Source organism: Panthera uncia (genome assembly GCF_023721935.1).
Source record: "Panthera uncia isolate 11264 chromosome A3 unlocalized genomic scaffold, Puncia_PCG_1.0 HiC_scaffold_11, whole genome shotgun sequence".
Taxonomy (NCBI): domain Eukaryota; kingdom Metazoa; phylum Chordata; class Mammalia; order Carnivora; family Felidae; genus Panthera; species Panthera uncia.
In genome coordinates this window covers 26328206-26352789 of record NW_026057578.1, presented here as the reverse complement: position 1 = coordinate 26352789, position 24584 = coordinate 26328206, and the positions used below count along the sequence as shown (strand labels likewise).

Below are 24584 nucleotides of genomic sequence, written 5' to 3'. Positions count from 1 at the left end.
AAGATCACTGGTTGCTATATAGATATCAGAGGGGGGGGGGGGGGGCGGCAGGCAAGGGCAGAAGCAGAGAGACAGCTGATCCAGTTACCCAGGTGAGAGAGGGAATGAGCAATAGCTGGGCCTTCCCACGTCCCATTTCTAGTCTTTACCCAGGCTAGTTCCCCTGCCAAATTAAGAAACAGCAATAGCACATACTGGAGAGGGACTCTAGTCAGTGGTTTCCACTATTAATTTAGCACTTAAAGAAAATTTTTTTACATTTATTTATTTATTTTTGAGAGACAGAGAGAGACAGAGCACAAGCGGGGGATGGGCAGATAGAGAAGGAGACACAGAATCTGAAGCAGGCTCCAGGCTCTGAGCTGTCAGCACAAAGCCTAACGCGGGGATGGAACTCACAAACTGCAAGATCATGATCTGAGCCGAAGTCAGACGCTCAACCGACTGAGCCACCCAGGTGCCCCATTAATATAGCACCTTAATAACCCCTTCAATAGCCCTGTGAAGTGTGTTCTAACAGGACCCATGTTTTACAGAGAAAACAGAGGCTCCGAGAAGTAAAAAGTCAACTGTCAAAGACTACACAGCAGATGATCAGCATCCATCCACAAGTGTATCCAAGCTCCAAAGTCCAGTTCTAAGCCCACCTTTTCCCTGACCTTAACCCAATGGGCTGGCTCTCTTTTGAGAACCTATCTAAAGGGCTACCATTTAATGAATACTCCCTGGGTGCTGGGTGCACTGCTGAATGCTTTCCATGTGTTACGTAATATTCTAATGACCCAAGGAGCCAAAACCCTGGTGAAATCCATTTTACATGTGAAAACAGTAAGGCTGAGAGAGGCAAAGTCACAGCACAAAGAAGCCATCTGTTGTCCTACTTACCTGGCACTGAGCCATCTTTTTATTACTTTCTTTTGATTGTTTTCCTTTCTTAAATGTATTTCACTTATCTTTCTCCTTTATGACCACTGGGTCAAGAGGCGAAGGCAGGTATTTCAACAGATCTTAGTGTGGCGGCTGCTCTGTTCTGAAATCTAAGGTTTTTGTCCCCTTGACCAGACTCTAAATGCCAGAAGGCTGAAGTCCACAAATAACATTTTGTTTGCCCATCCTACAGTGCTGGGCCTGGACCTTGGACTTAGGTGAAAGAGATCAGAAGGGTCCGGAGTTCTTGCCGAGGTCACAGGGCTCAGGGAAGGTGGAAGAGGGGCACCTGGGTGGCTCAGTGGTTAAGCATCTTTTTTTTTTTTTTTCCCCAACGTTTATTTATTATTGAGAGACAGACAATGAGCATGGGAGAGGCAGAGAGAGAGGGAGACATAGAATCTGTAGCAGGCTCCAGGCTCTGAGCTGTCAGCCCAGAGCCCGACGCAGGGCTCGAACTCACGAACTGTGAGATCTCATGACCTGTGAGAACTCATGAACTGTGAGATCATGACCTGAGCTGAAGTCAGACGCTTAACCAACTGAGCAAGCACCCAGGCACCCCAGCATCCGACTCTTGATTCTGGCTCAGGTCATGATCTCAGAGTTGCGAGACTGAGCCCTGTTTGGGCTCCACACTGGGTGTGGAGTCTGCTTAAGATTATCTCTCTCTCCCTCTGCCCCTCCCGTTCCCACACATGCTTTCTCTTGCTCTCAAAAAAAAAAAAAAAAAAAGAATTAAAATTAGAAAAAAATTCCACACTGACACAGAAATAAATAAATAGATAGATAAATAGATAGATAGATAAATAAATAAATAAATAAATAATAGAGGTACTACAAACATTCACCCTCCTGTGAATCCTTCTATTCTCCAAGAACACTGATCCTTTAGCTTGGGAAGCTTTGAGGACAGCTTTCTCCAAGAAAATGAACCTTCCAGCTCTCTAAAAGTGGAAGCACTGTTCCACCCAACCCCCTGCAGACAGGTGGAATACCTGTACCCCAGCCTCATTCTGAAGAGACTTGCAGAGCAGAAAGGAAGGAGCAATGACTTTCAGTTCCTGTTAAAGTGTCTAGAAGCAGCAGCTGATTCGGCTAGATGATGTCACCTTCCCAAACCTCCTGACCAGCAGCTGAGATGGTAAAAGCAGGAAACTGGGGGATACTCAGCTGGTTAAGTCCGAACATGCCTCTGGCAAAGGCCAACAGTAACCCCAGGCTCCAAAGGCATCCTCAAGATGAGCAAAAAGAGTCCTCTCAGTTGGCAAGGATAGTAGGTATCATTCAAGACCCTTATCCCAAGCTTCTTCCACTACCCTGTTTTTGCTAAGTGGCTTTCTGCACATCCTGAACTAACAATGCTTCATTCATTCCAAAGGTGGGGCAACGGAAAGAATTCTGGTTTTAGAGCCACACCAATCTGGATCTGAATCCAGGTTCTACTGTGCACAAGCTGCAGGATCCTAGGCGTGGAACGTTACCATTCCAGACCTCAGTCTCCTCACTGGAAGAGAAACTGGGGCCAACAGACCATGTACCACACAGGCTGGGTGGCAGAATTAAATGAGAAAATGCACAGAGTACCTGACATGGCTATTGACAGGTGCTCGATAAATGGCAGTCACCCTTATTCCCCTTGGATGTCTGTGAGGGAGGTGTGAAGAACATCTTCATCTACAACATTTCAAAAGGAAACAAAGGCCCAGACTGGGCACGCCGCTGTCAGAGCTGAGTATCTGCACTGGCCCAAAGCTTGGATGAGCCAAGTGCACCCCTGCCTTGCTTTTCTGTTTGCAAAATCTTTGCTTCAAATCTTCCCAGGCTGCTGGCTCTTTCCCCTTAACCTAGGTTAACTCGGGTCAACTGTCACCTCCTTAAAGAGGCTTTCCTTGATCTCCCTGCATAAAGTTGCTTCCCTAGATACTCCATTACTCAGTTTCATTTTCTTTACATTGTTTAACCTTCTATTTGAAATGATTTTATTTGTTTTACAGGCTAGCTGTCTTCCCCACTAATATAAGAGTTCTGTGACAGCAGCGTCCTTGACTGTCTTGCTCATCACAGCACCCCCAGCACTTAGCACAAAGCCTGGCATGTAAATGGTGCCCAATGAACATTTGTTGAATCACCAAAATGAAGGAACGCACCCAGGATGGTCAGAGTCTCACCTGACAAATGCCCCACTTACTCTTCTGTTCACTGTCCGTTCAAGGTCCTGGCTCCCATTTCAGATGCTGGCACTGCTACCTGGGAATCAGTGGACCGACAGGCAGCCAGGATGGGCATCTATGCCTGGCAATGACTCATCTATTGGGATACCAGGGCTGCCGAGGAGGGCCTCAGAATCTTTTCTTGGCACTTGAAGCTTCCACAAATTTGGCTCCAACTGACCGTTCTGGCTTTATCAACTAGTAAGAGAGGGGCCAGTCCACACATACTTCCAACTGGACTACTGCTGCTCATGGGTCTCTTCTCAAGAGTCCATCCCAGTTGGCACATCTTAGCTCACATGACCCCCTGCTGGGAGCACCAGTTCTTCTCCCTCTCTATGGTAAGCTCCAGCTTTAATGGCCCCTCTGCTGTGATGTGCTTCTTTTACTTGGCATTTAGCATTTACTGGTGGCTTTCACAACATCTCTTTTCATGTGATGTCTTCTCTCTCTAATTTGGTTCAAAGTGTCTTAAGAACTGGGTCTTCAGGGGCGCCTGGGTGGCGCAGTCGGTTAAGCGTCCGACTTTAGCCAGGTCACGATCTCGCGGTCCGTGAGTTCGAGCCCCGCGTCAGGCTCTAGGCTGATGGCTCGGAGCCTGGAGCCTGTTTCCGATTCTGTGTCTCCCTCTCTCTCTGCCCCTCCCCCGTTCATGCTCTGTCTCTCTCTGTCCCAAAAATAAATTAAAAAAAAAAAAAAAAAAGAACTGGGTCTTCAATTGGGTGATATCTCAACTAATCTCTTAGGGAAAAGGCTCTCTTTGAGACAAAGTTGGGGTTGAGGCAAGGGCCAGGCTCCTCCCTGCTGGACTGGCTCTTTTGGTAAATGAGAAGGAAGAGATCATGCTGCCTTAGTCCAGGAGTCCAGCTGATGAGGTGGTGAGGAAGCCAACAAATCCTGGACTATTATATGCAGTCGGGACAATCTCAAGGTCAAGTGTGTGAGAGGATTTTATTTTATTTATTTATTTATTTTTAATTTTTTTTTTTTAATGTTTATTTATTTCTGAGACAGATCATGAGTGTGGGAGGGGCAAAGAGACAGGGACACAGAATCTGAAGCAGGCTCCAGGCTCTGAGCTGCCAGCACAGAGCCTGATGTGGGGCTTGAACTCACAGACTGCGAGATCATGACCTCAGCCGAAGCCGGACTCTCAACCGACTGAGCCACCCAGGCGCCCCTGGGATTTTATTTTTAAAGTAGGCTCCACGCCCAATGTGGGGATCAGCCTCGTAACCCCAAGATCAAGAGTTGCATGCTCCACCGACTGAGCCAGCTAAGTGCCTGGTGATTGGATTAAAAAATAAAAAACCATTTTCAAGAATCTGGGCATAATTTAGTAATCAATCATAACAACAGTAGAAAAACTGCTCAGTTCAAAGAGACTCAAGTATCCATTTCTGTGGACCCTATTTTAGTTCTGGCTCTTGTTTTCTTACCCATACTTTTGTTTCACCTGACATCTCTAGCTAAATCCTTCTAGTTACATGAATTTTCCTAAGTTGCATCCAGCTCTTTGTAAAACAGAATGGGGTTCCAATAAAAAAAATAAGAGTCTAGGTTTTTTTTCCCCTTTTTTTTTTTGAGAGAGAGAGAGAAAGAAAAAGTAGTAGTGGGAGAGAGGGGCAGGAGAGAGAGAGAGAGAGAGAGAGAGAGAGAATTTTTTTTTTATTAAAAAAAATTTTTTTAATGTTTATTTTTGAAAGAGAGGGAGAGACACAGAGCATTAACAGGGGAAGAGCAGAGAGAGAGAGGGAGACACAGAATCCAAAGCAGACTCCAGGCTCTGAGCTATCAGCACAGAGCTCAACACGGGGTTCAAACTCACAAACTGAGATGATGACCTGAGCCGAAGTTGGACGCTTAACCGACTGAACCACCCAGATGCCCTGAGAGACACTCTTAAGCAGGTTCCACACTCAGTGAGGAGCCCAACATGGAGCTTGATCCCACAACCCTGGGATCATGACCTGAGCTGAAATCAAGAGTCAAATGCTCAATCGACCAAGCCGCTCCTCTGGTTTTCTTGTAAATGCTATAATAGTGTATAAAAAATGATGTTCCAAACAACTCATTATGAGAAGCAACAAAGATAATGCAAGTAAATCACTAAACACAGTGCTTGGCACTTAGCATTCAAAAGATGAGCTGAAACAACAACTCTCAATTCTTATTGGCTTCACTTCTCTGGGCCTCAGTTTTCTCATGTGTAAAATGAAAACAACATCTCAAGTTTGTTCATTTGCTCAGTCATTAGTCATTTGTTCCAAAATCATTCACTGAATGTTTACTACCTGCAAGGAACAGTTTTAGAGTTTTAGGAACTACAGATAAAATAATGAACAAACCAAAGTCCTTATAATCATGACACTTGTATTCCAGTGGAAGAAACAAAAACCAAGTAAACACACAAAAGGAAAATGTCAGAGATCAGTGCTATGACAAAAAATACAAGCAGGTGAAAGACTAGATAATGTAGCAGGTAAAAGACTAAACAAAGTAGCTCAGCTACTTTAGACAAAAGGTCAAAGAGAATCTCTTGGAGGAGGTGACCTGGGAGCTGAGTCAATGGAAAGAACCAGCAAGGCACACACCAGGGCAGAGCATTCTAGGTAGCGGAAACAGCAACTACAAAGGCCCGAAGGCAGGGACAAGTGTGACGGGAACAAGGAACAGCAGAAGCCTCTGTGGTCAGGGTACAGAGAGGGAGTGGAGGAATGGATGGAGGATGGGAGAGGCAGCCAGGACCAGATCATGCAAGTCTTAGCAGACTTGGTAAGGACTGTGGGTTTTATTCTAAGTGGGTAGAGGTTGACAAGCAAGAATGTGGTAAGATCTGGACCTGGTTTTTAAAATTTTTTTTTTCAGTTTATTTATTTATTTTGAAAGGGAAAGAGTGTGGACACGCGTGTGCACACACACGCACACACACAAACACACACCAGTGGGGGAGGAGCAGAGAAAGAGAGAGAATCCCAAGCAGGCTCCTCGCGGTCAGTGCAGAGGCAGATTCCACTCGAACTCACAAACTGTGAGATCAGATCTGAGCTGAAACCAAGAGTCAGACACTTAATCAACTGAGCCACCCTGCCCCCCTCCCTCCCCCCCCCCCCCAACCTGGTTTGGCAGTAGTGTTTTTTTTAAGGTCCCTTCCCAGCTCCAAACTTCTGATTCTTTCCCTGTCATTCTAGGCTCCCATGAACTAGCTGCATGAGCAAGAAAGATGCACCCTCCTCACTGGAGAGGGTGCAAAGAGAAGGAGTGCAAAGAGAAGGAGCGGTTTCTGCCTAGGGCAGTAGTAGGGAATCTGTGCCACCTTGTTCTGCAGAAGATGGAGGGAGTGGCCCAGTCAGGGAGGGGTGGGAATCCCAGCTTGCAAAACATCCCCAAGCCACCTGTATTGTTTTTGCCTCCTGTGTGGAAGTTTCTGCCAATGACACAGTGCTCTGGAATGCTTCCCCCTCTCCCCCCCAACCATACACACACCCAACCTTCCGTTTACAGAGACACAGTTGTACTTTGCATTCCTCCCAGGATTTAGTTCAAATCTAGCCTACAGGAAATGGTCGATAAAGAGCTACTGATTGATTAATGAAGATGGGGAATATTCTCAGCCATTAAGCACATATTAATGAGTACTATGAGTACTATGTTGGTCTTTGGGGATGGAAGGTGATTAAGATGGGTTTCTTGCCTTCACTGAGCTCAGAATTCAGCAGATAGGCCAAAACCACAGACAGCTACAACGAAGGATACAAGAGTAACAGCAGCAACATTTACTGGGCCCTCCTTATCCAGAGGTAGAACACGTGGGCTTTGGAGCCAGCAGGCTTGGGTTCAACTCATGACTTCACCACTTAGTAGCTGTGTCTTTGGGCAAATTCCTTAAACTTCCCTATGCCTCACTTTTCTCCTCTGTAAAATGAGAATAATAAGAGTACCTACCTCAGTGCTACTGTTTTGAGAATTCAGAGAATTAATACATATGAACACTTAAGTGGAACTGCACAAAAAATACTATTGTTAAAATTACTCTAACATCTGTGTTGAGCTTGACATGTATGATCTCATTTCATCCTTATGAAAAACTGAGGCAGGTATTATTATTTCCACTTTTCAGAGGCTCAGAGAAGGGGAGGAATGTGCCCAAGGACAAGCAGCTGGTACGTGATGGAGCCTGGATTCAAATTCAGCTGTGTCTGACTCTATAGCCCAGACTGGGTGCCAACGGCAGGCTTTGCCCTGGAGCTCCATGGGCTTCCCTCACTGAGGTTTGGAGTACTGATTTCGAAAGCCAACTTCCACCACTAACTCAAACCAGAAACTGCCCCCAGGTGCCCACACACCTGCATGGACAGGCAGGCAGTTTCCTCTAGGTTGGCTTCTTGTCTGGCCCTATACATCTCTCAGTTTCGTCACTTAGCCACCAGCCTGGGGCCTCATGCCTGCACCTGCTGCTTGACCCAGTCCCAGGAGACCCTGAACTTAGACTTGGGCTCCCTCACTAGACCCTGCCCCAAAGGGCTGTTTCTGAGGACTCCCTGAAGATTTCCTTGATATGGTAACCCCTAGGGTTTCATATGAATGTGGGTGCTGTGAACAAAGGGAAATTTTTCTGGCTGAGTAGCAGACGGAGAAGTGGGTAGAACGAGGGGTGGATGTTCTTGTTCTGAATCAGAGGTGAGCGTGGGGTGAGGCCCACTGTGCCTCATGGTTTTATGTTTAAGCAGTACTGATCCTGGCTGGGTCAGATCTCCCACTCAGCAGTCCAGCCGAGGCAGGCGAGGACATCCTGGGGTTAGGAGGGAACACTCATTTCTACTTCCCATTTGAGTCACACTCAAGAGTTCTGGCCTTGTCTGGTAATTTGACTACAGAAGGCAGTAATGGCTTAATGTCACTAAACCCTCAGCCACCAAGTGCTAGGCCTCATCATAGTTGATGACAGCGAGAGAGACAGTTTTCAGCCTCGGTAAGTTCAGGGGGCCTTGCTTTCGGCTTCCTCCCAACAATCCTGTGAAAAGAGTATTATTTCCATTTTATGGATGTTCAGACTTAAAGAAGTAAAGTAACTTGTCCAAATTCGTGAAGCCAGATAAGCGAGCCAGCTATTGCTTCCACTCAAAACATGCTTGTTGGCTGAATGAATGAACGAATGAATGAATGACACAGCTATGGTTGTGACCTCGTCAAGGAACAGCAACAAGACCAAATATTTATAGTTCTCAAAGTGCTTTTTCATCTATCGTCTCCCTGGGCCTCACAGCTAGCCCACGAGGGAGGCAAGGCGGGTGTTATCTTTCTGCAACAGATGAGGCAACGGGCAGAGCTTGGGCAAAAGGCTTATGGCCACACAGCAAACAAGGAGTGGAGCCATCCTGGAAAAACTCAGAGGCCTCACAACACTTTGTTTAATCGTTCAAACATGTCACACACCTACTATGCGCTAGGTGTGCTTCTCTGCACTTCTATTTTTATTTTATTTAAAATATTTTATTTTTAAGTACTATCGACACCCAATGTGGGGCTCAAACTTATAACCTCAAGATCAAGAGTCACACGCTCCAGATGGAGCCAGCCAGGCGCCCCAACTTCTATATACTTTAAATATTCAACTCACTAAGCCTTCCACTCAGTCAACAAATAATGATTGAGTGCTTTCTATGTTCCAGGTTCTGTGGCAGGTTCTAGGGACACAGCGGTAAATAAAGCAGGAGGAGGGCCCTGCCTTCCTGGAGGTACTCAGCAAAGATCAAATACGCCCTATTGCCAAATGCCAGGCTAGCCACGATTACTGTGAACAGAGCATGACTTGGGGCACTTGTGGAGGAGGTGGAGGACAAGGTTATAGACCACTGTCCTCAGCTTCAGGATCTTAAAATCTCCAAGCTCTTGGTTCAAAGGATATCCACATACTCTCTCAACCTAGAAATTTTCTCTTGGAGAGTAGCGCCAATAGTGACCACAGCAACTTGACCACCTGTGAAGACACTCTGATAATAATAGCAGTAATAGTAGCTGTCATACTTAGTATATTTACTATATGCCAGCCCCCATGCTAAGTGTTCCATGTATCTTACCAGTTATTTTCATGCTCCCAAGAGTCTTTCAAGAAAAGCACTATATATTATTACCTCTTTCTTATAAATGAGGAAACTAAGGCTAGGGGAGATAAGTAATTTGTCCAAGGATAACTATAGGGCAAGTAGGCTCCAGTACTGGTTTGCCAAATTTTGTGCCTCTTAACAGTGATGAAATTTGTCTGAAGGAGGCCATGGAGAGGCAGACACCAGGAACACCAGGAGCAGCTACTGCCTGGCAGGGCTGGAGCCTCCAGAGCCCCCAAAAGATTCTTCTTCACCCCCTTCCATCCAGCCTTAACAACACACAGATGAGAAGGTAAGGAGGAAATGGTTAGGTGTGCTCAAGCTATCTCCAGGGGCATAGGAGTCTCCCTCTCTACAGAACCTCCAGGTAAGAAGTTTGTGACCTTTGTTTGCCACCCATCAACCCCCCAGAGAGAGAAAGAAGTGGGCATGGGTGGGGGCAGGGGAGTCTTTTCTCCCTTGGGTGGGTGGAGGGCACATCAAGGAAGAAGGGAGAAACCTGATTGGTTCCTTCCTTTCTTGGACAAGAAGCCCGTACATGTGATACAGTGCATATCCTTCACATGGAACCCCCTTGGGGGAATGCCAGGGCACCTTTTGGACCTAAGAAGCCTCAGAAAGGAGAGACTGGTACAGCCCTAAATTGCAAGCTAAGCTAACAATTTCTAAGCATTGTAACTAGGTCATCAGGTTCCTAGAGAAGCCAGCTGTGGCTGGGGGATGGGGAGGGCAATTTTGTAGTCTACCAAGATCCCTACTTCCCTTCAGGCCCCGCCCTCCCTGAAATCTGCACCTGCTCCCAAACTGATCCCTTCCCCCAGCTGGGCCCAGCTGTCAACGGCTCCCAAAGCCCTGCCCCTGCCTTCCATGGGCCAGAACCATGGAGGCCTCTTGGGCAGGAGGTATCTTATTGCCACCTGAGCCCTTCAGAAAGGGGGTTGTACGACAGGGAAGAAGTGGCCTGTCATGGTGGGTATTTCTTGCTCCATGAGGGCAGCAAAAAAGTTGGGCCCCTTTGGGCCTTCCTAGGGTACCTTCCTGGCATTGTTGCCACAGGTGGCAGGAGACAGGTGATGTTTACCCTACTGACACAAGAGTTGCCAAAAGGCTTCAATCAAGCCTTTGAATCTGCACCTGCCCCAGAGCCCCAAAATAACAACCCGGGCAGCCTACCTGATCCACAGGTCACAGGTGCCTCTGGCTTTTATCTCCCTGCAGTTTTCCCTGCTGTGTCCCAGCTGGCAAGAGATTCTCTTTCCCAGGCGTCACCAGAGACCTGGCTGCATCCCTCTGGTATTGGGCCTCTCCCCACTGGGCCCACCTGTACTGTCAACCATCCCTATCCCTCTGCCCAGAGACTTCTGCCAGCAGTCACTGCTCCCTTTTCCCTGACCAGCTTTACTCACAACCCAGACCCTCTTCAGCCAGTCTGCCCTCTCGCTACCTCCCAAACGCATCATACACTTTCTACCCTCCAGATCTGCCCGAGTGGTTCTTATCTACCAAGGCTGCCCTTGCACATTCCTTCCAACTACTGAAAGCCTTCATGGTCCACATCTTCCTAATAGGTAATAATGATGCCTAACATTGACTGAGTATACCGCATCAGGCACTGTGCTAGGTGGGCTACAGGGTCACTCACTCATTTAACAAATATTTGCTGAGTGTCTCCTACATGCCAAGCACTCTGCTAGATGCTGGGGATGAAGGAAAAAAATGAGACAAAACTCCTACACTCTAGGGGACTTAGATTTTACTGGAGGAGACAGACGGTAAACATGTAAACATGGGTGGCTTCTCCAGAGGTGATAATTTCAGTCGAGACTTAAATGGTAAGATGACAGCCCTGATCAGATCTAGGAGAAGAGTGACCCAGGCTGAAGAAAAAGCAATTCCATGAGAAAGACATTACTACTATTATCTTCATCAAGGGATGACTCTTATCTTCACTTTACAGCTGGGGAAACTGAGGATTCAGTGTGCATTGCATTGCACAAAGCCACACTGCTGAGAAGGCTATTGTTCAAGCCTATGGTGATCTTTCCCCTCCTGACACTTTCCACTATTGGCGCAGGAGAGGGTCTGGGTTGGCAGTGCAGTTGGCAAGGGAGAAGGCGCATATTGATGATGCAGCCTGGGAGTGGAGGCCTCTGGACCGAGTCATCAATTGAATAGCTGATGGTGGAAGTGGCCTGGTTTGGCAGAGTTCCAGGGCATCTGTGGGATGCAGCCAGTGGGTCTGTCCTCTTCTGCTTCTGGAAACGACAGCACAGATTTGGCACAGTTTGCCTGGAGCCATTCACCAAGTGTTTCGGGTCTATTCCTCCTGCTGCAAATGAGTTTGCTTCCTTAGGGACAGAGACATTTTTGTCACCTAACCTGCATCTAATAATAACCTCATGTTCATTGAGCAGATGCTGGCCAAGCCCTTACCCAACCTCAGGCCCTGTGCCAGGAACTCAGGGTAAAATAAGCCAGTCCAGACCTGCAAAGAAGCAATGACGCAGTGGCTTGAGGGTAGGCTTTGGCACCAGATACATCTGAGTGCGAGACCCAGATCTGCCTCCTGTAAGGTATGTTAGTGTGGACATATTATAGAGGCTCTTTTTTTTTAAAATTATTATTATTTTTCAACATTTTTATTTTCTTTTTTGAGAGACAGAGACAGAGTGCTAGCTGGGGAGGGGCAGAGAGAGAGGGAGACACAGAATCTGAAGCGGGCTCTAGGCTCTGAGCTGTCAGCAGAGCCCGACGCGGGGCTTGAACCCCAGAACTGTGAGATCGTGACCTAAGCTGAAGTCAGACACTTAACTGACTGAGCCACCCAGGCGCCCCTATAGAGCCTCTTGAAGATCTGGATTCTCTGTCTTGACACAGTTGTGAGGACCAAACAAGATGATTAACGTCAAGGGCATAAATGTAGCACTTGGCACAGAGCAAACACTCAACACACAGTATCTGTTATTATTATTAAAAAGCACTTTTAAATTTCACTTTCTTGCTTAAGCCTCCCTTACTCTGATGAGTTGGTATTACTTCTCTCAGATTTAAGGGTGAGAACTTGAAACTGATATGCCTAGTACTTATGTAGTAGAGCAAGAAATCAAGCTAAGCTTCAAGTCTGAGTCCGGAGTTTTATCTATGGGTGTGTGGAAGGTGATCAGTACACACCAACTATAATGAACCTTGCCTGGTGTGTCTGGCGATAGAGGGGGTAGACGGGTGATACATATAGCCTGACTCAGATGGCAGAAGGATACTAGCAAGGCCCCAGGTGTGGGGCACGGAAACAGACCACTGAGGGATGGGACCCAGGTCTACTCACCCCAGTACCCACAGTATCCCCAGCACTTAGCACATGTAAAGCATTCATCAGTACTTGCTGCTTTAACAAATGAAATCAAACTCTAAGGACAGCTCCAAGCAATGAACAGCCTTAGGGAAGGCAGACATTATATATAACATTCAGGCCTTAAAAGCCAGAAAAAGACTTGTAAGACTGACGCTGCCATTTACTGTGGGACAAGACTCCTGGCCTTAGTTTCCTTCCTGAAATGGGTCTAAACATACCCACCTCACCTACCTCGCTGTGAAATGATGTATACAAAGGAGGCTGGTAAATGACACAGCGTTCACACGCACATAAAAGCTACTATCATCACGCTACAGACTACTAAGGCAGTAAAGTGTTAAAAGTGTCACCTCGAGTTTGAAGCCCAGGTTGCCCTGGTATTAGCTTATGAGGCCCAGAGCGTGTCACTTTTCTCCGAGCCTCAGTTTTTCTCAACCATAGAATGAAGATAACCTTGTAGGGCTTTTAAGAAGGGTAGAGAAAAAGAACACAGGGTTTGGAGTAAGATCGTCTTGGTTTCAAATCCTGACTCTGCCTCCTGCTAAGTAAACCCTCCAAATCTCAGTGTCCTATAATGGTAAAGTTGTCAGGACAGTAACAAAGAGATGATGTTGGTAAAAGGCCTGTCACGTAAGTGGCACTGGATAAATACCCACCATCGTCTAAACACTGGTACAATGGGGGGCAGGGGCCGAGTACTTAAAAGTGGGAGCTTGGAAACTACTCTCCCAGGCTTTGCCACTTACTACCTCTACCTGTGCTACCTTGCGTAAGTTGCTTAACTTCTCTGTACCTCAGTTTCCTCACTTGTAAAATGGGGTTAATAACAGTACCAACTTCAAAGTGCAGCTAGACGAATGGAATAAATACATATAAAGCCCTCTGAACAATGCCTGGCATAGAGTAAGCACTTGATAAATGTTAGGTGCTATTAATAGTAATGTTAACAATAATATTAATCACCAAGTGGAATAAGAGGGAGGGACTGTTTAATCCTGGGATGTGGGCATCCCATGGAATAATTCCAGGGAAGTCCCTGGACAGCTCTGTAGTCAAGTTTTCAGCTGCTGAGAGAAAGACTCTTCCATGGAAAGGACAGGAGGCTGGGGGGCGGGGGGGGGGGGGGGGGTTCCTGAGCAAAAGTCTCAATCCTGCTGACCAGGAAGCCAGCCTCTGGGGAGACAAGTCAGGCTCCTTGGAAGGGACACTGTGTTCCTGGCTCCGCCTGGCCTGACCGGGGAACAAAGGCACGTGTGTGTGGCCAGGGAGGAGGGAGGGGAATGTTTCCCTTTCAAGAGCGGAACAAAGGATCTGAGGCATAGTTGAGTGCGTTCCAATCTCCTCCCAAGCTAGCTCCCATTCCTCAGATGATTGTCCAACAAGGTTTTCAACCTTCTAGCTTCCTCTTGAAAGGTGAAGGGGGGAGGGGCTGACTCCACTTCACTCCATCCTCTGTCATCAGTCTCCAAGAGGCAGGATTTATATGTGCCAAACCTCTAAGATCTCTCTTAGGAGTCTCCATCTTGTGCAGGGGGGATGGAGTGGGGGGGGGGGGGGGGGGGGGGGTAGGGACCTCAGGGGAAACTCGGGGTTAATGGATGACACAAGGCACTGCAAGTGACAGGCTTAATGTCCCTCTAGGGGGAGTCCCAGACTGAAACTGCTACTGAGTGATGGAGCCTGGGAGAGAGATGGAGTTCTGGCCAGCCCCCAGAACAGAACTGTTCTGACAGAACTAACTGGAAATGCATTTTCAAATCTTAAAGGGTTGACCAAGGGCTGGGGAGAGAAGCTAGGTGAAGGGTGAAGGGGGAGGGAGCAAAGAAAGTAACTGACAAGAGGAAAGGGAGGGACACGTCCAAAAAAAGTAGTTTGTGGGGAGGGGGGAGTCTTTAGGGACATTACTTTCCAGTTTCTACACTCTCACCAGCAGGAATCGGCTGCAGGGCTGGGACAGGAAGCAGTCCATGGAAGTCATTGCAATGGCATTTCCTGAAGAGCGAGAGAAAAACCTCTAGTTCCGAGGGGAGCTCTGGAGTCTGCCCAAAAAGCCTTGTAGCTTGGAGCTAGCTGTAAGGCTCCAGCTTGGCCTGAGAGTCTCATCAGGGATGAAACCAAGTATCAGAAGGTCCCAGAGGCAGTTTCTTTCTGCAAAAACACTATTTGCAAAAATCAATATGTAATAAATGGGAAGCCAGAAGGAGCCCTAGGATGTGGCTGCTGTTTGCTGCTGATACCGACAGTCACTACTCTGAGAACATTAAGAAGTGGATTAACTCACTGAGTCTTCAGAACAAGGCACTATTATTGCGGCTATTTACAAGTTAAAAGACTTGTCCACGGTCACACAGCAAGTAAGTGGTCAAGTGATCCACAGATCCAAACCCTGCCTCTTCCTCCCGATGTGTAACCTTGGGCAAGCCATTTCACCTCTCTCAGCCTGATTTCCCTCCGGCTCACCCCGCTGCGTGGCTATATGCATCAAAAAGGCAAGGTGGATATGAAAGCGCTTTGGAAGTTGCAAAGTGCTACATAAATGTAGAATATTATTACTGTGGGGTCAGTGAGAAAGTACCCTGTATTGACACTGGAATTACTTAATTTTTATAGCTCAAGTGCTGTAGCTGTTGATAGGAAAGAGCCATCCTCAAATGTAATTAATATGCCTTAATGGTGGAATTGGCCACAAGGCTTAAGGCCAGTGACAACCAGATTCCTACCTAGACTGTCCACTTCAACCCTCTGTCCTACAGATTTGGGGGAAACTGGAGCCTGGGGGTGAAGTGAGTTGGCCAAGGAAAGACAGTGAGTCAGAGCAGAATGACAGAACAAGGATCCTGACTCTATGACCAGTGCTTGTACCACCACAGCACAGAAACACCATGGACTCCTACCATGACAAAAACACTGCTAGGACCCTGCCCTGAGGATGTGCTGGAGGGGCATGGAGCCCAAAAAAGGAGAATGCATGCTGAATGGGTTTCTGACTTGAGTTCTGGGGTAAAAATGATAGGAATTATGCTAACAACATGTGCCAGGCTCTACACATCTTGGGCATGCCTCATAAGGTCTTTGTCATGACCTGATGAAGCAGATATCATTTGCCCCAAGGTTCAGAGAATTCAAGAAGCTTGCCCAAGGTCACACAGCTAGATGTGGGTGAGCTACGACCTAGGCCCAGACAACATTTCAAACAGAAATATTGCTAGAATGGAGGAGAACCATTCAGGATACCGCATTTGGACAGAACTATCGCTGAAGAACATCTAGCTTACTTAGCCTTGATTTCATGACCTCCTAGCGGTTAAAAAATGTGGCCTCCATCAACATGCCATGTGCAAGCTTGGCCATTTGCTCTTAGTCCCTTCTTACAACTCCCACTTCCGTCTCCTGATCCAAACCACTATTCTTTCTAACCTGGCAGTTGCACCAACCTCATCACAGGGTTCCTGGCTGCAGCCCTTGCAGAATTCAGATCACTTTACCCGTGCTCCAAACTTTTTTCTGGTCTCTCACTCATTCAACCACAGCCAAGTCCTCATCGTGGCCTGTAATGCCCTGTGCAATCTGGCTTTTGGCCACCTCTCCCCCTTCAATCCCAACCACTCTCCCTCTTGCTAGTTCTTCTCCTGCCACTTTCTTCAGGTTCGGGCTCAAATATTACTTTTTGGTGAGGCCTTCCCTGACCACTCTTAAAACTGCAGCCCCACCTCCCTTGCTAGGCATGCCCTATACTTCAACCTGCTTTATTTTCTTCACAGCGCTTACTCTCACTTGATATGTTATATACGCATAACGACATGTTTGTTGTCCGTCTCTCCCCGCTAGAATGTGAGCATCACAAGGGCAAAACTTCATTTTACTTAAGGCAGTACCCCTAGTACCTAGGACAGCCTGTGCATAGAAGCTCAATAAACACTGTTTGAATCAATGACTGAACCATCAGGTAAAGGAGTTTCCATTACTATTATTCTGGTTTCTGGTTTGATAGCTGTGTTTCTTCAGAAATTTAGTGGGCATCTCTTTCATTAGGTGCCTGCTATGCCCAAGACCTCTGGTCAGTGCTGAGGAAACAAGTATGGGCAAGACGCAGACTTGACCTTCAGGAAAACTCCTAAATCTGGCAGAGATGTGATTGTGTTAGAAATGTCTTCTTTACACTCATTTAACACTACCACTGTTATTTTTCTCTCATTTATTCGAGTTCTGCTGGGTATTTTAACAATAAAAAAAGGCTTAGGCCCTCTTCCCAGATATTTGAAACTGGTGATCATATTCTCCTGAGTCTTCTCTTCCCCAGGCTAAACAAAAAGACCCAGTGGGATTGTCTGACTCAGGTCTGCCAACTGGGAACGGGGAAGACAGACTGTCGGCTATAGGGACAGAAGAGAAGTGGCTCCAGGAGCAGAGTGACTCCTTCAAAGAAAAAAGAGGGAGTCCCGAGGGAGGACTCTGTGGAATTAGGTTGGAGGTTGGGGGTGGGGACAGGGCCCTGCTAATTAAGGTAGCAGGAGATTATGCTTCTGTCGAAGAGCAGCTCACTGGGAATTACCCCTAAATCTATCCAGGCTAAACCCGGACAAGACCATAGTTGCTGAAAGAAAGCCCCATGATGGAAGGCTGTGGCTACTCAAAATTGCTGAAGTCCATCGGACTCAGGACAGATACCTGCTGGGGAAAGGACAGCTGACAACCGCTGCTTCCTGCAGCCCAAACAAATGTGGTGACTGTCCACAAAAAAGAAAAGAAAATCTTCTGGGTTCTGTCGAGACCCCCTGAAAAAACACCTGGGTAATTTTCTAGCAGAGGCTGAAGGGCTCCATGGGGCCACTGGGGAAATTAGTCCCAGGAAGTCTGGAAAATTCTGTGATGGCGACAGAATTTTAAAAGCAACGTCAAATGCACATCCAGAAGAACTGGGTGTTTTGAGGTGGAGTCCCTGAGATATTTCTACCTCACTTTGGGACCTGAATGAGATTACTAAAAATTTCCACGTTTGGGGTTTCTAATGGGGTTTCCCCAAGAAAACCGCAGAACTGCCAACAGCTGCTGAGATCTGCAAAGGTCACTGAGGTGCTTCAGCTAATCATATACCCATGCCAAAGAAGCCAGAATAGGCAAGAAGAAACCTATAGAAACTAGAAGACCACAGAGCCATGCAACCTGGGAAAGGCCAAATTACGCTTCCTCTCCCCACACACTGTTCATTGCTCTCAGCAATGGTATTTCCATCAGGCTTAGGGGTTTCCCAGGCACAGAGATCCCAAAATGGCCTAGTCTACCTGGGTCCTCACCCTAAAGCTGTCCACATTCCCACTGAAAGCCCCAGAAACACTCTGTCCTACAGAGAAGGTCACACACATCATATTCCAATCTAGATGATTATCTCAAGAGCTGGCTTTGTTTCTTGAGAAACTCTGAGGCCAAAGTTCAGTTTTCTGAGGAAGAGAGCCCACTCATTAAAGAGGTGCTTCTTCCATCCTACAATTAAAGGCCAGGAAGGGCTTTTGTTCTAGATCCTTTACTAGAGTCCAGCTATGGCAGGTGGCTATCATTATTCTATTTTACAGGTGAGACAGACGGATGGACAACAGAGACAAACAGGTTCAGCATCTTGCCATGTGACTCCAGTAAGGCCGTGGTGTGGCTATGACTAAAATTCCAGTCCTTGGAACCCACCCACAATTAAGTAGACAGATCTGAAGCAGGCCACCTTCTCCCCACATGCACACTATTCTTATCTAAGCCTGAGAGGGTTTAACAATGAAAAAACTAACAAGAAGGTCACTCTGGCTAGCCAAAACCTTTAATGCCCACTTGAGTTTTACCAGTGCCAGAATCAGACTACCTGGGACCTGCTATGGCCAACAAAGGCACTGTTCTACCTGCACAATGCCAGCATCACAGACCAGAGTGAGTACCTCCACAGGCATGTTTTGTTTGGCCTTACTGCATCTCTGGCTTTCGTGCCAGCATGTCTGGGTCACTTTATTACTCCCAGGACAACCTGATATGGGATGGAAAAGACTTCAAGCTTTGGAGTCAAGCTGACCTAGGTATAAACTCTCACTCAGTCACTTAACTGGTTGAGGGATACCAGGAGCCAGTCATTTAGCTATCAGGAGTTTCACATGTCAACTGGGAATAAACCCCCCTACCTTGGAAAGTTACTGTGTGGGTTCTATGAAATAGCATGTCATTTCCACGAGGGAAGATACCACGTGCAGCTTATGGCCAGCACAGTGCCTGCCTCATGGTAGATGCTCAATAAATTTTGGTTGCGTAAATAAAAGACCCAACACAATGCCTCATACATAAGATGTACTCCATAAAGGTTCATTTCCTTCCCCTTTCCGGTAGGGATGCTAAATTTAGAGCATACCCCAAGGTGGTAATGGCCCATAAGTCCTACACTCGTGGATCCACCACAGCCTCCAGGAAGGTTTTGAGATGCCACTGCAGCAGCCAGTCTGTGCAGCTCAAACAGGATGGGTGGGTAGCTTCTATCCAAAGGATCCCCAGCCAAATGTTCTTTATGTCCTGGCCTCAGGGAGCATGTGTGCCGAGAAATGGTGCTGACATAACTTGCTCTTCTGCACACAACCCCTCTGTTCACCAAGAGGAAGTAACATACGGTATGTTGTCTAACGGGCTCTGAAAATCCTTGAGCAAAGAGACAGAAGATGGAATTTCAATCCAGGGGCGATCTGATGAACTCACCCTATGCTGCTGTGTCTAAAACCTCTTTCTACGTACAATACCGGGCAACTGGCAATTCTCTGATCCACGTAGCCCTCTTCAGAGGCTGGCCGACGGAACAGGCTCCTCTCCCAGACTGTCTTTTGTTAATAGCTGGCAACAACCCACCTGGTATTAGCACCACTGGCCAAAGACAATAGTTGGGCAAGGTGGGCATAAGGCCCAAGTCTACTAGGAGATGCCTCAGAGGGTGTGTCTAAAGCGCTGGAATCCCATCCCTCCTGGAATCAGCTGAACAAATATTTGCCCCCAAAGAGAATCAAAGCAGGAGGGAACGGCGAGGTCATCACACAAACCAACAGGAACTATTTAATCATTTATCCCCCCAGGGAGTTCATTTACAGAATGGCTTTCAAGTCTGGTCGGCCTTAGCTGGAGAGCTCTCCACCTTTACCTCCCCAACCCCACCCCAGTCATCTGACCTCTACTGACTTGACCCCTTTGTATTTTACAAGAACTAGCAGCAGGAAGAGTTAATGAAGTTGCAAAGAAATGGGAAATAAGACGGGGGAAGGGTTCCAGGGCAAACTAGGAGGTCTCTTGCTCAGAGGTAAACTGAAGTGCCACGCCCTAGGCCCAGCCTATGGATAATTTGCATTCTTGACATTCCAGAGTCCCCGGTGCAAGGCCCCTTCCACCTCAGCTCCTTCAATAGATGACTTATTTCCCAAAGCCTGTTCAATTTTCTGGGTATTCTGAGGGGACCAATACCTCTCATAAGCCCTGCACCTCCCCTACGCAGGGAGAGAAGCAAGGAAATTAGGACCCATCTCACTGTGGAAGAGCAAAAACTGCCTACAATGACCATTGGTAAAGAACCTCTCACCACTGTCTCCTCCTAATTTGGTGATGGGCAAGAGAGTTCTTCCTCCCTAAGAAAGGAATGAGGCATGACTCCTGGGCCTAGAAAGTGCGTCTGGAACCAGTAACAACTACTACTATGGAAACTTGCTGGTGCCAGTCACTGCGCACATTAGCTCCGAGATTTACAATATCCTACAAGGCAAAGAGGGCTTGCCACGTTTTTTTAGTGGAAGAAACCGAGGCTCAAGGTAAACTGGCCTGTCCAAGGTCACACAGCTGGTTAAGTGACCGGGCTGGCACTCAAGCCTAGGTCAGTCTGTTCCCGAAGCCTGTCACTGAATCTCAATGTCCTGAAGACCGGGTTCTTGCTTTGCCAGCACACAGTGCTCCATGAAGAGGCCCCAGGGCCCTGGCCGGAAAGCAACAGGCAGAACAGCTGGAGCTCCCCAACCGACCCCAGGCAGCGAGGTGCAAAGTCCCCGGGCTTAATGCGTGACACAGCAAGAGCTCGGCAAACAGGCCAGCCATGCAGAAAGTTACACACTTGGGAGCAAAGGAACATAGGGGAGCAGCGCAAACACGGCCAGCCCCCTGGCACAGCTTACATTGCCCTAGAATCTGACCATCCTCAGCCATCCATGCCAGTGGGAACTTCTGCCTGGCCGTGCCCTGTTCTGAGAGGAGAGGAACATGTATGCAAACTCTGAAATAAAGGGGAACTTGAGTTGTGGGAGGGAAGTCCAGGACAGGACTGACATCCCGGGGGGAGTAAGAATGGAGGAGCTCACAGGCGTTACGCTCAGCAGCCCTTTCTGTGGTGAGGGGAGCACTGACTGGACTCACTTCCCACTCGCAAAGATTTGGGGCCAAATAAACACACAGGCTGTTTTCTTCCGCTGGGAAACTGGAACACGAGTATGAAAGAGCGGGGCCGTGAGGGTGACCGGAATGAAAGCTGCCTGGTCCTTCAAGATCTAGGTCATCTGTATTTGAGAACAGCTAACCTCTTGTGGTGCAAGGAGGCCGGTCACATCTCCTTAACAAACAATACCTCCAATAATCACCCGGCACGACAGTATGGAGAAGCAGGGGAGAGGCTGTTAGGGATCTCTCTGACCAGAAGCCAAGAGAAAGGGACACACAAGGGGCGTGGTCCTTACCCAGCCGCCGTTCTCCTGGATCCAAGGCTCTAGGTGGTCGTTCAGGTAAGTGGCCATCCAAGTTGCGATCCGACTCACCAATACCTGCATCTCCTTGTCTACGCTTTCCACGCACAGTGCCCCACCGAAGGAGAAAAAGGCCACAATGCGACCCCAGTTCACCCCATCCCGGAAGAGTTCGTTCACTACCTGCTCAAAGCTCTGATATGCTGTCCCTGGGGTGATGTGAAGCTGGGATGTCAGGTCGCTGAATGCCCGTCGGTACCTCAGTTCAAACTCATCCCCGGCCTCCCTCAGCGCCTGCTTCACCGCTGCCATGGGGATCACCTCCCGGGCATCCAAGCTGCTGCTGTGGCCAGTGGCTCCATTCACCGCAGGGCTGTCCGCCAAGTGCCAGGATGGGTTGCCATTGATGGCACTGGGGGTCTCCATCTCCGATTCAGTCCCTTCTGGGGCCTCAGTTCTGTTCTCTTCCACATCACTAAACTGACTCCAGCTGTATCCTTTCTGGGAAAGCTTGTAGGAGAGAAAGTCAACCACCAGCTCCCGGTTGCTCTGAGACATTTTTATAATAGGGATGGGCTCGACCAGTCCATTGTCCAAAACACCTGCTCACTCACTGAGTCTGTTCTCTGCTTGGTGGTTCTCTTCTGAGATCCAAAGCCAAGATAAGGTTCTGATGGAAGAGAAAGAGCTTCAGGAAAAAAAAAAAATTAATATGCATGCCATTTACCCTACAATATCCCATTCCCCCTGGAGGTACCAGAACTGGTTTCTTTGTGGCTCTTAGGAAGGTCTGGGTCTAGCTTCCAGGAGACTTCAATGAAGTCAAATTGAAAGCACCAGTGGGCTCTTTCTGAATCATCACACAGGCTTTTTTTTTTTTTTTTTTTTTTTACTCCAGCCACCCCTTTTTCTCCGAAATGCCTTCCTCAGAAAGTCACCCGCACGGGCAGTCTGCCCCCCATCCCCACCCCCGCACCACCTACATTCAAATCCGTCTCAGGCGACCGCAGGCAGGTGCAACCCCCGGAAGATCTTTTGTAACATAGGTCGGGAGAAGAGGTGGCAGCCGGGATGCCGGCAACTCAGCCGGCCTCACGGCGGCTGGCAAAAAAAGGAGCTCTGGCCGGAGGGATCATGCGACCCGGCAGGCTGGGAGCCCAGAAGGCGATACAGGAATTACGAAGCTCAGGAACCGGCCCCCTCGCTTGCTTCCTCCTCCATCGCCCGGATCGAGGGCGGCCACTCGGCAGCGGCCTCCTGCCACCCGAGAGCCCAGCCCCCTCGCTCTTGCACGCCCCTTGGCTCTCCGCCTACTGGGAGCCAGGAGAACTCTCCCGGAGGTGGCTGGTGTGGGGTTTAGGTTTTTTGTTGTTGTTGTTGTCGTTTCTATTTAAGTACCAGCCCGGGGTAAGGCTTCCGAAACCCTGAAGGTACTTCTCAATGGGGTTCAAGGTTTCGAGAAGGGACAGAAGGAGGGGGAAACTGCCTCGGATCTGCGGTCTGACTTCGGAAAGGCCATCCCCGGGCCTTTCCGGGAGGCTGACGGCCGGGGACCCCCCAGAAACACCGCCGATTTTCTTTGAATTCCCCAAAGGCCCTGGACGTAGCGGCGGTGGTGGGGGATTGCCGGGTCCTCCATTCCCCGCACGGACACAATGGCCGCCGGCGCCCTGCACAAAGAGGGGGTGAGGGTGAGGCTCCGGGCCTCTCCTCAGGTCAGGGAGAGGGCCTGAGGCCTGCTCGAACGTCTCCCCCCCCCCCCCCCGCCCAGCTGAGACCACGTTTTCCTGAGGACAGGCCCAAGGTGGCTTCCTGGCGCCCCCGGGAGGCCTTGGGGGCCGGGGGCTGCACCTCTCCGGAGCCCGGGGCGGGTGGGCTGCGGCCTGGTGGCTTCTCCCGCGCGCTAGGCCGGGTACCCGCCGGGCCACCGCCCCGTTGCCAGGCAACCGCTCTCCCTCAGGGGCGCCCCCTAGCCCTTTCAAGAAGGAGGGGTCTCGCCCCCGGCGGTCCGCCCCGGCGTAGCCAATCTGTAAGTCCAGTCGGCACGGAAGCGGGACGGCGAGGGCTCCCATTGGGCGCAGCGCCTGCCACGCACAGGGGAGGCGGTGCTCTCACCTGCGAGCCCCGCGAGCCGTGGGGGGCCACGTCCCCCCTTCATCGGCCAGGTAGTTTCCAGACGCGAGGGCTCTTCGTAGCCAAGTTCCGCGCTGCGGACCCGGGCCGGCCTACCTGGCTGACGGCTCGTGCTGTCTCTTCCGAACGAGCCGGCCTCAGTTTCCCCTGAAGAGACCGGGGGAACTTGCAAGCTCAGTCACTTCCGGTGCCGCGGCAGCGCGCGCGAGCCCGAGACGCAAAGGGAGTGCGCGCCTTGAGGACTGGCGTCAAGACCTGGGAGGGAGCGCCCCCTTGCGGCAGATCTGGAGAATATGGAGACGCAAAAAAAAAAAAAACCCCAAAAAAGTCAACGTTTATATTCACATTTCGGTGCGTTCACTTAGTCAGTGTCCTCTATCTGTGTTTATATATCTAAAAAGCGTCGCGTTATAACTAAGAACGTTGTGTCTGGGATTCCAACTCTGTCAGCTGGGGAAGTTATTCAACTGCTCTGTGCCTCAATTTCCTTAACTGTAAAATAGGTGAAAACACAACCTCCCTCATTGAGTTATTGTGAGGATTGAAAGAGTTGTTGTTTGTAAAATCTGTAGCACAGTGTGTGGTCCATAGTATATGCTGCATAAATGTATTCAACAAATGTTTATTATTTGGGTTGCTGAAGATAGAAACAAGACAAGACATGATCCCTGCTTTCATGAAGACTTAAACCCTTGAGCTGGAGACAGTAAACAACTAAGAAAATACACAAACAAGGAAATTTCAAATAGTGACTAGTGCTATGAAAGAAGTAAATCAGGTTATTGTCATAGAGTGAAGGGAGTGTGCTGCTTTAGACTGGGTACCCAGGGATGTAAACCCTGCCCTGCCAGCCCAGTGAGAGAGGCATTTGTTCAACAATTGCTTATGTGGGATGGCCAGGGGTGGCCTCTTGGAAAAGAGACCTAGAACCCAAGACTTAAAATATAAGAAAATGATGACCCATGGTGAGAAACTAGAGAACAGCAACCTCGGTAGAGGGAACAGCTTAATGCAGAATGTTCTTCAGAACAGGACGATGTTGGCATGTTCCAGAAACTGGAGAAGCAAGTTGAGGGAGGAGAAATGTGGCATGGCAGGAGGTTGGAAAGTTGACCATAGAAGT

At 48.6% G+C, this 24584-nt stretch overlaps 1 protein-coding gene across 7 annotated transcripts in view; it reads right to left on the bottom strand.

The window, feature by feature from the left end:
* The window catches only part of BCL2L1 (BCL2 like 1), a 51481-nt gene extending 27799 nt beyond the window's left edge, over nucleotides 1-23682 (bottom strand). The window contains exons 1-2 of one of the 7 annotated variants that reach the window (XR_007462095.1): nucleotides 22312-23389; nucleotides 21323-22016 (exon numbers count right to left, since the gene is read on the bottom strand). Coding sequence is in view for 6 of the 7 variants with exons in the window: in XM_049650964.1 (XP_049506921.1) it covers nucleotides 21323-21886 (564 nt within the window). In the remaining variant the exon portion in view is untranslated. The other 6 variants (XM_049650964.1, XM_049650966.1, XM_049650963.1 and 3 more) reach the window with 6 other exon arrangements.
* Between the last annotated feature and the right edge of the window lie 902 nt (nucleotides 23683-24584).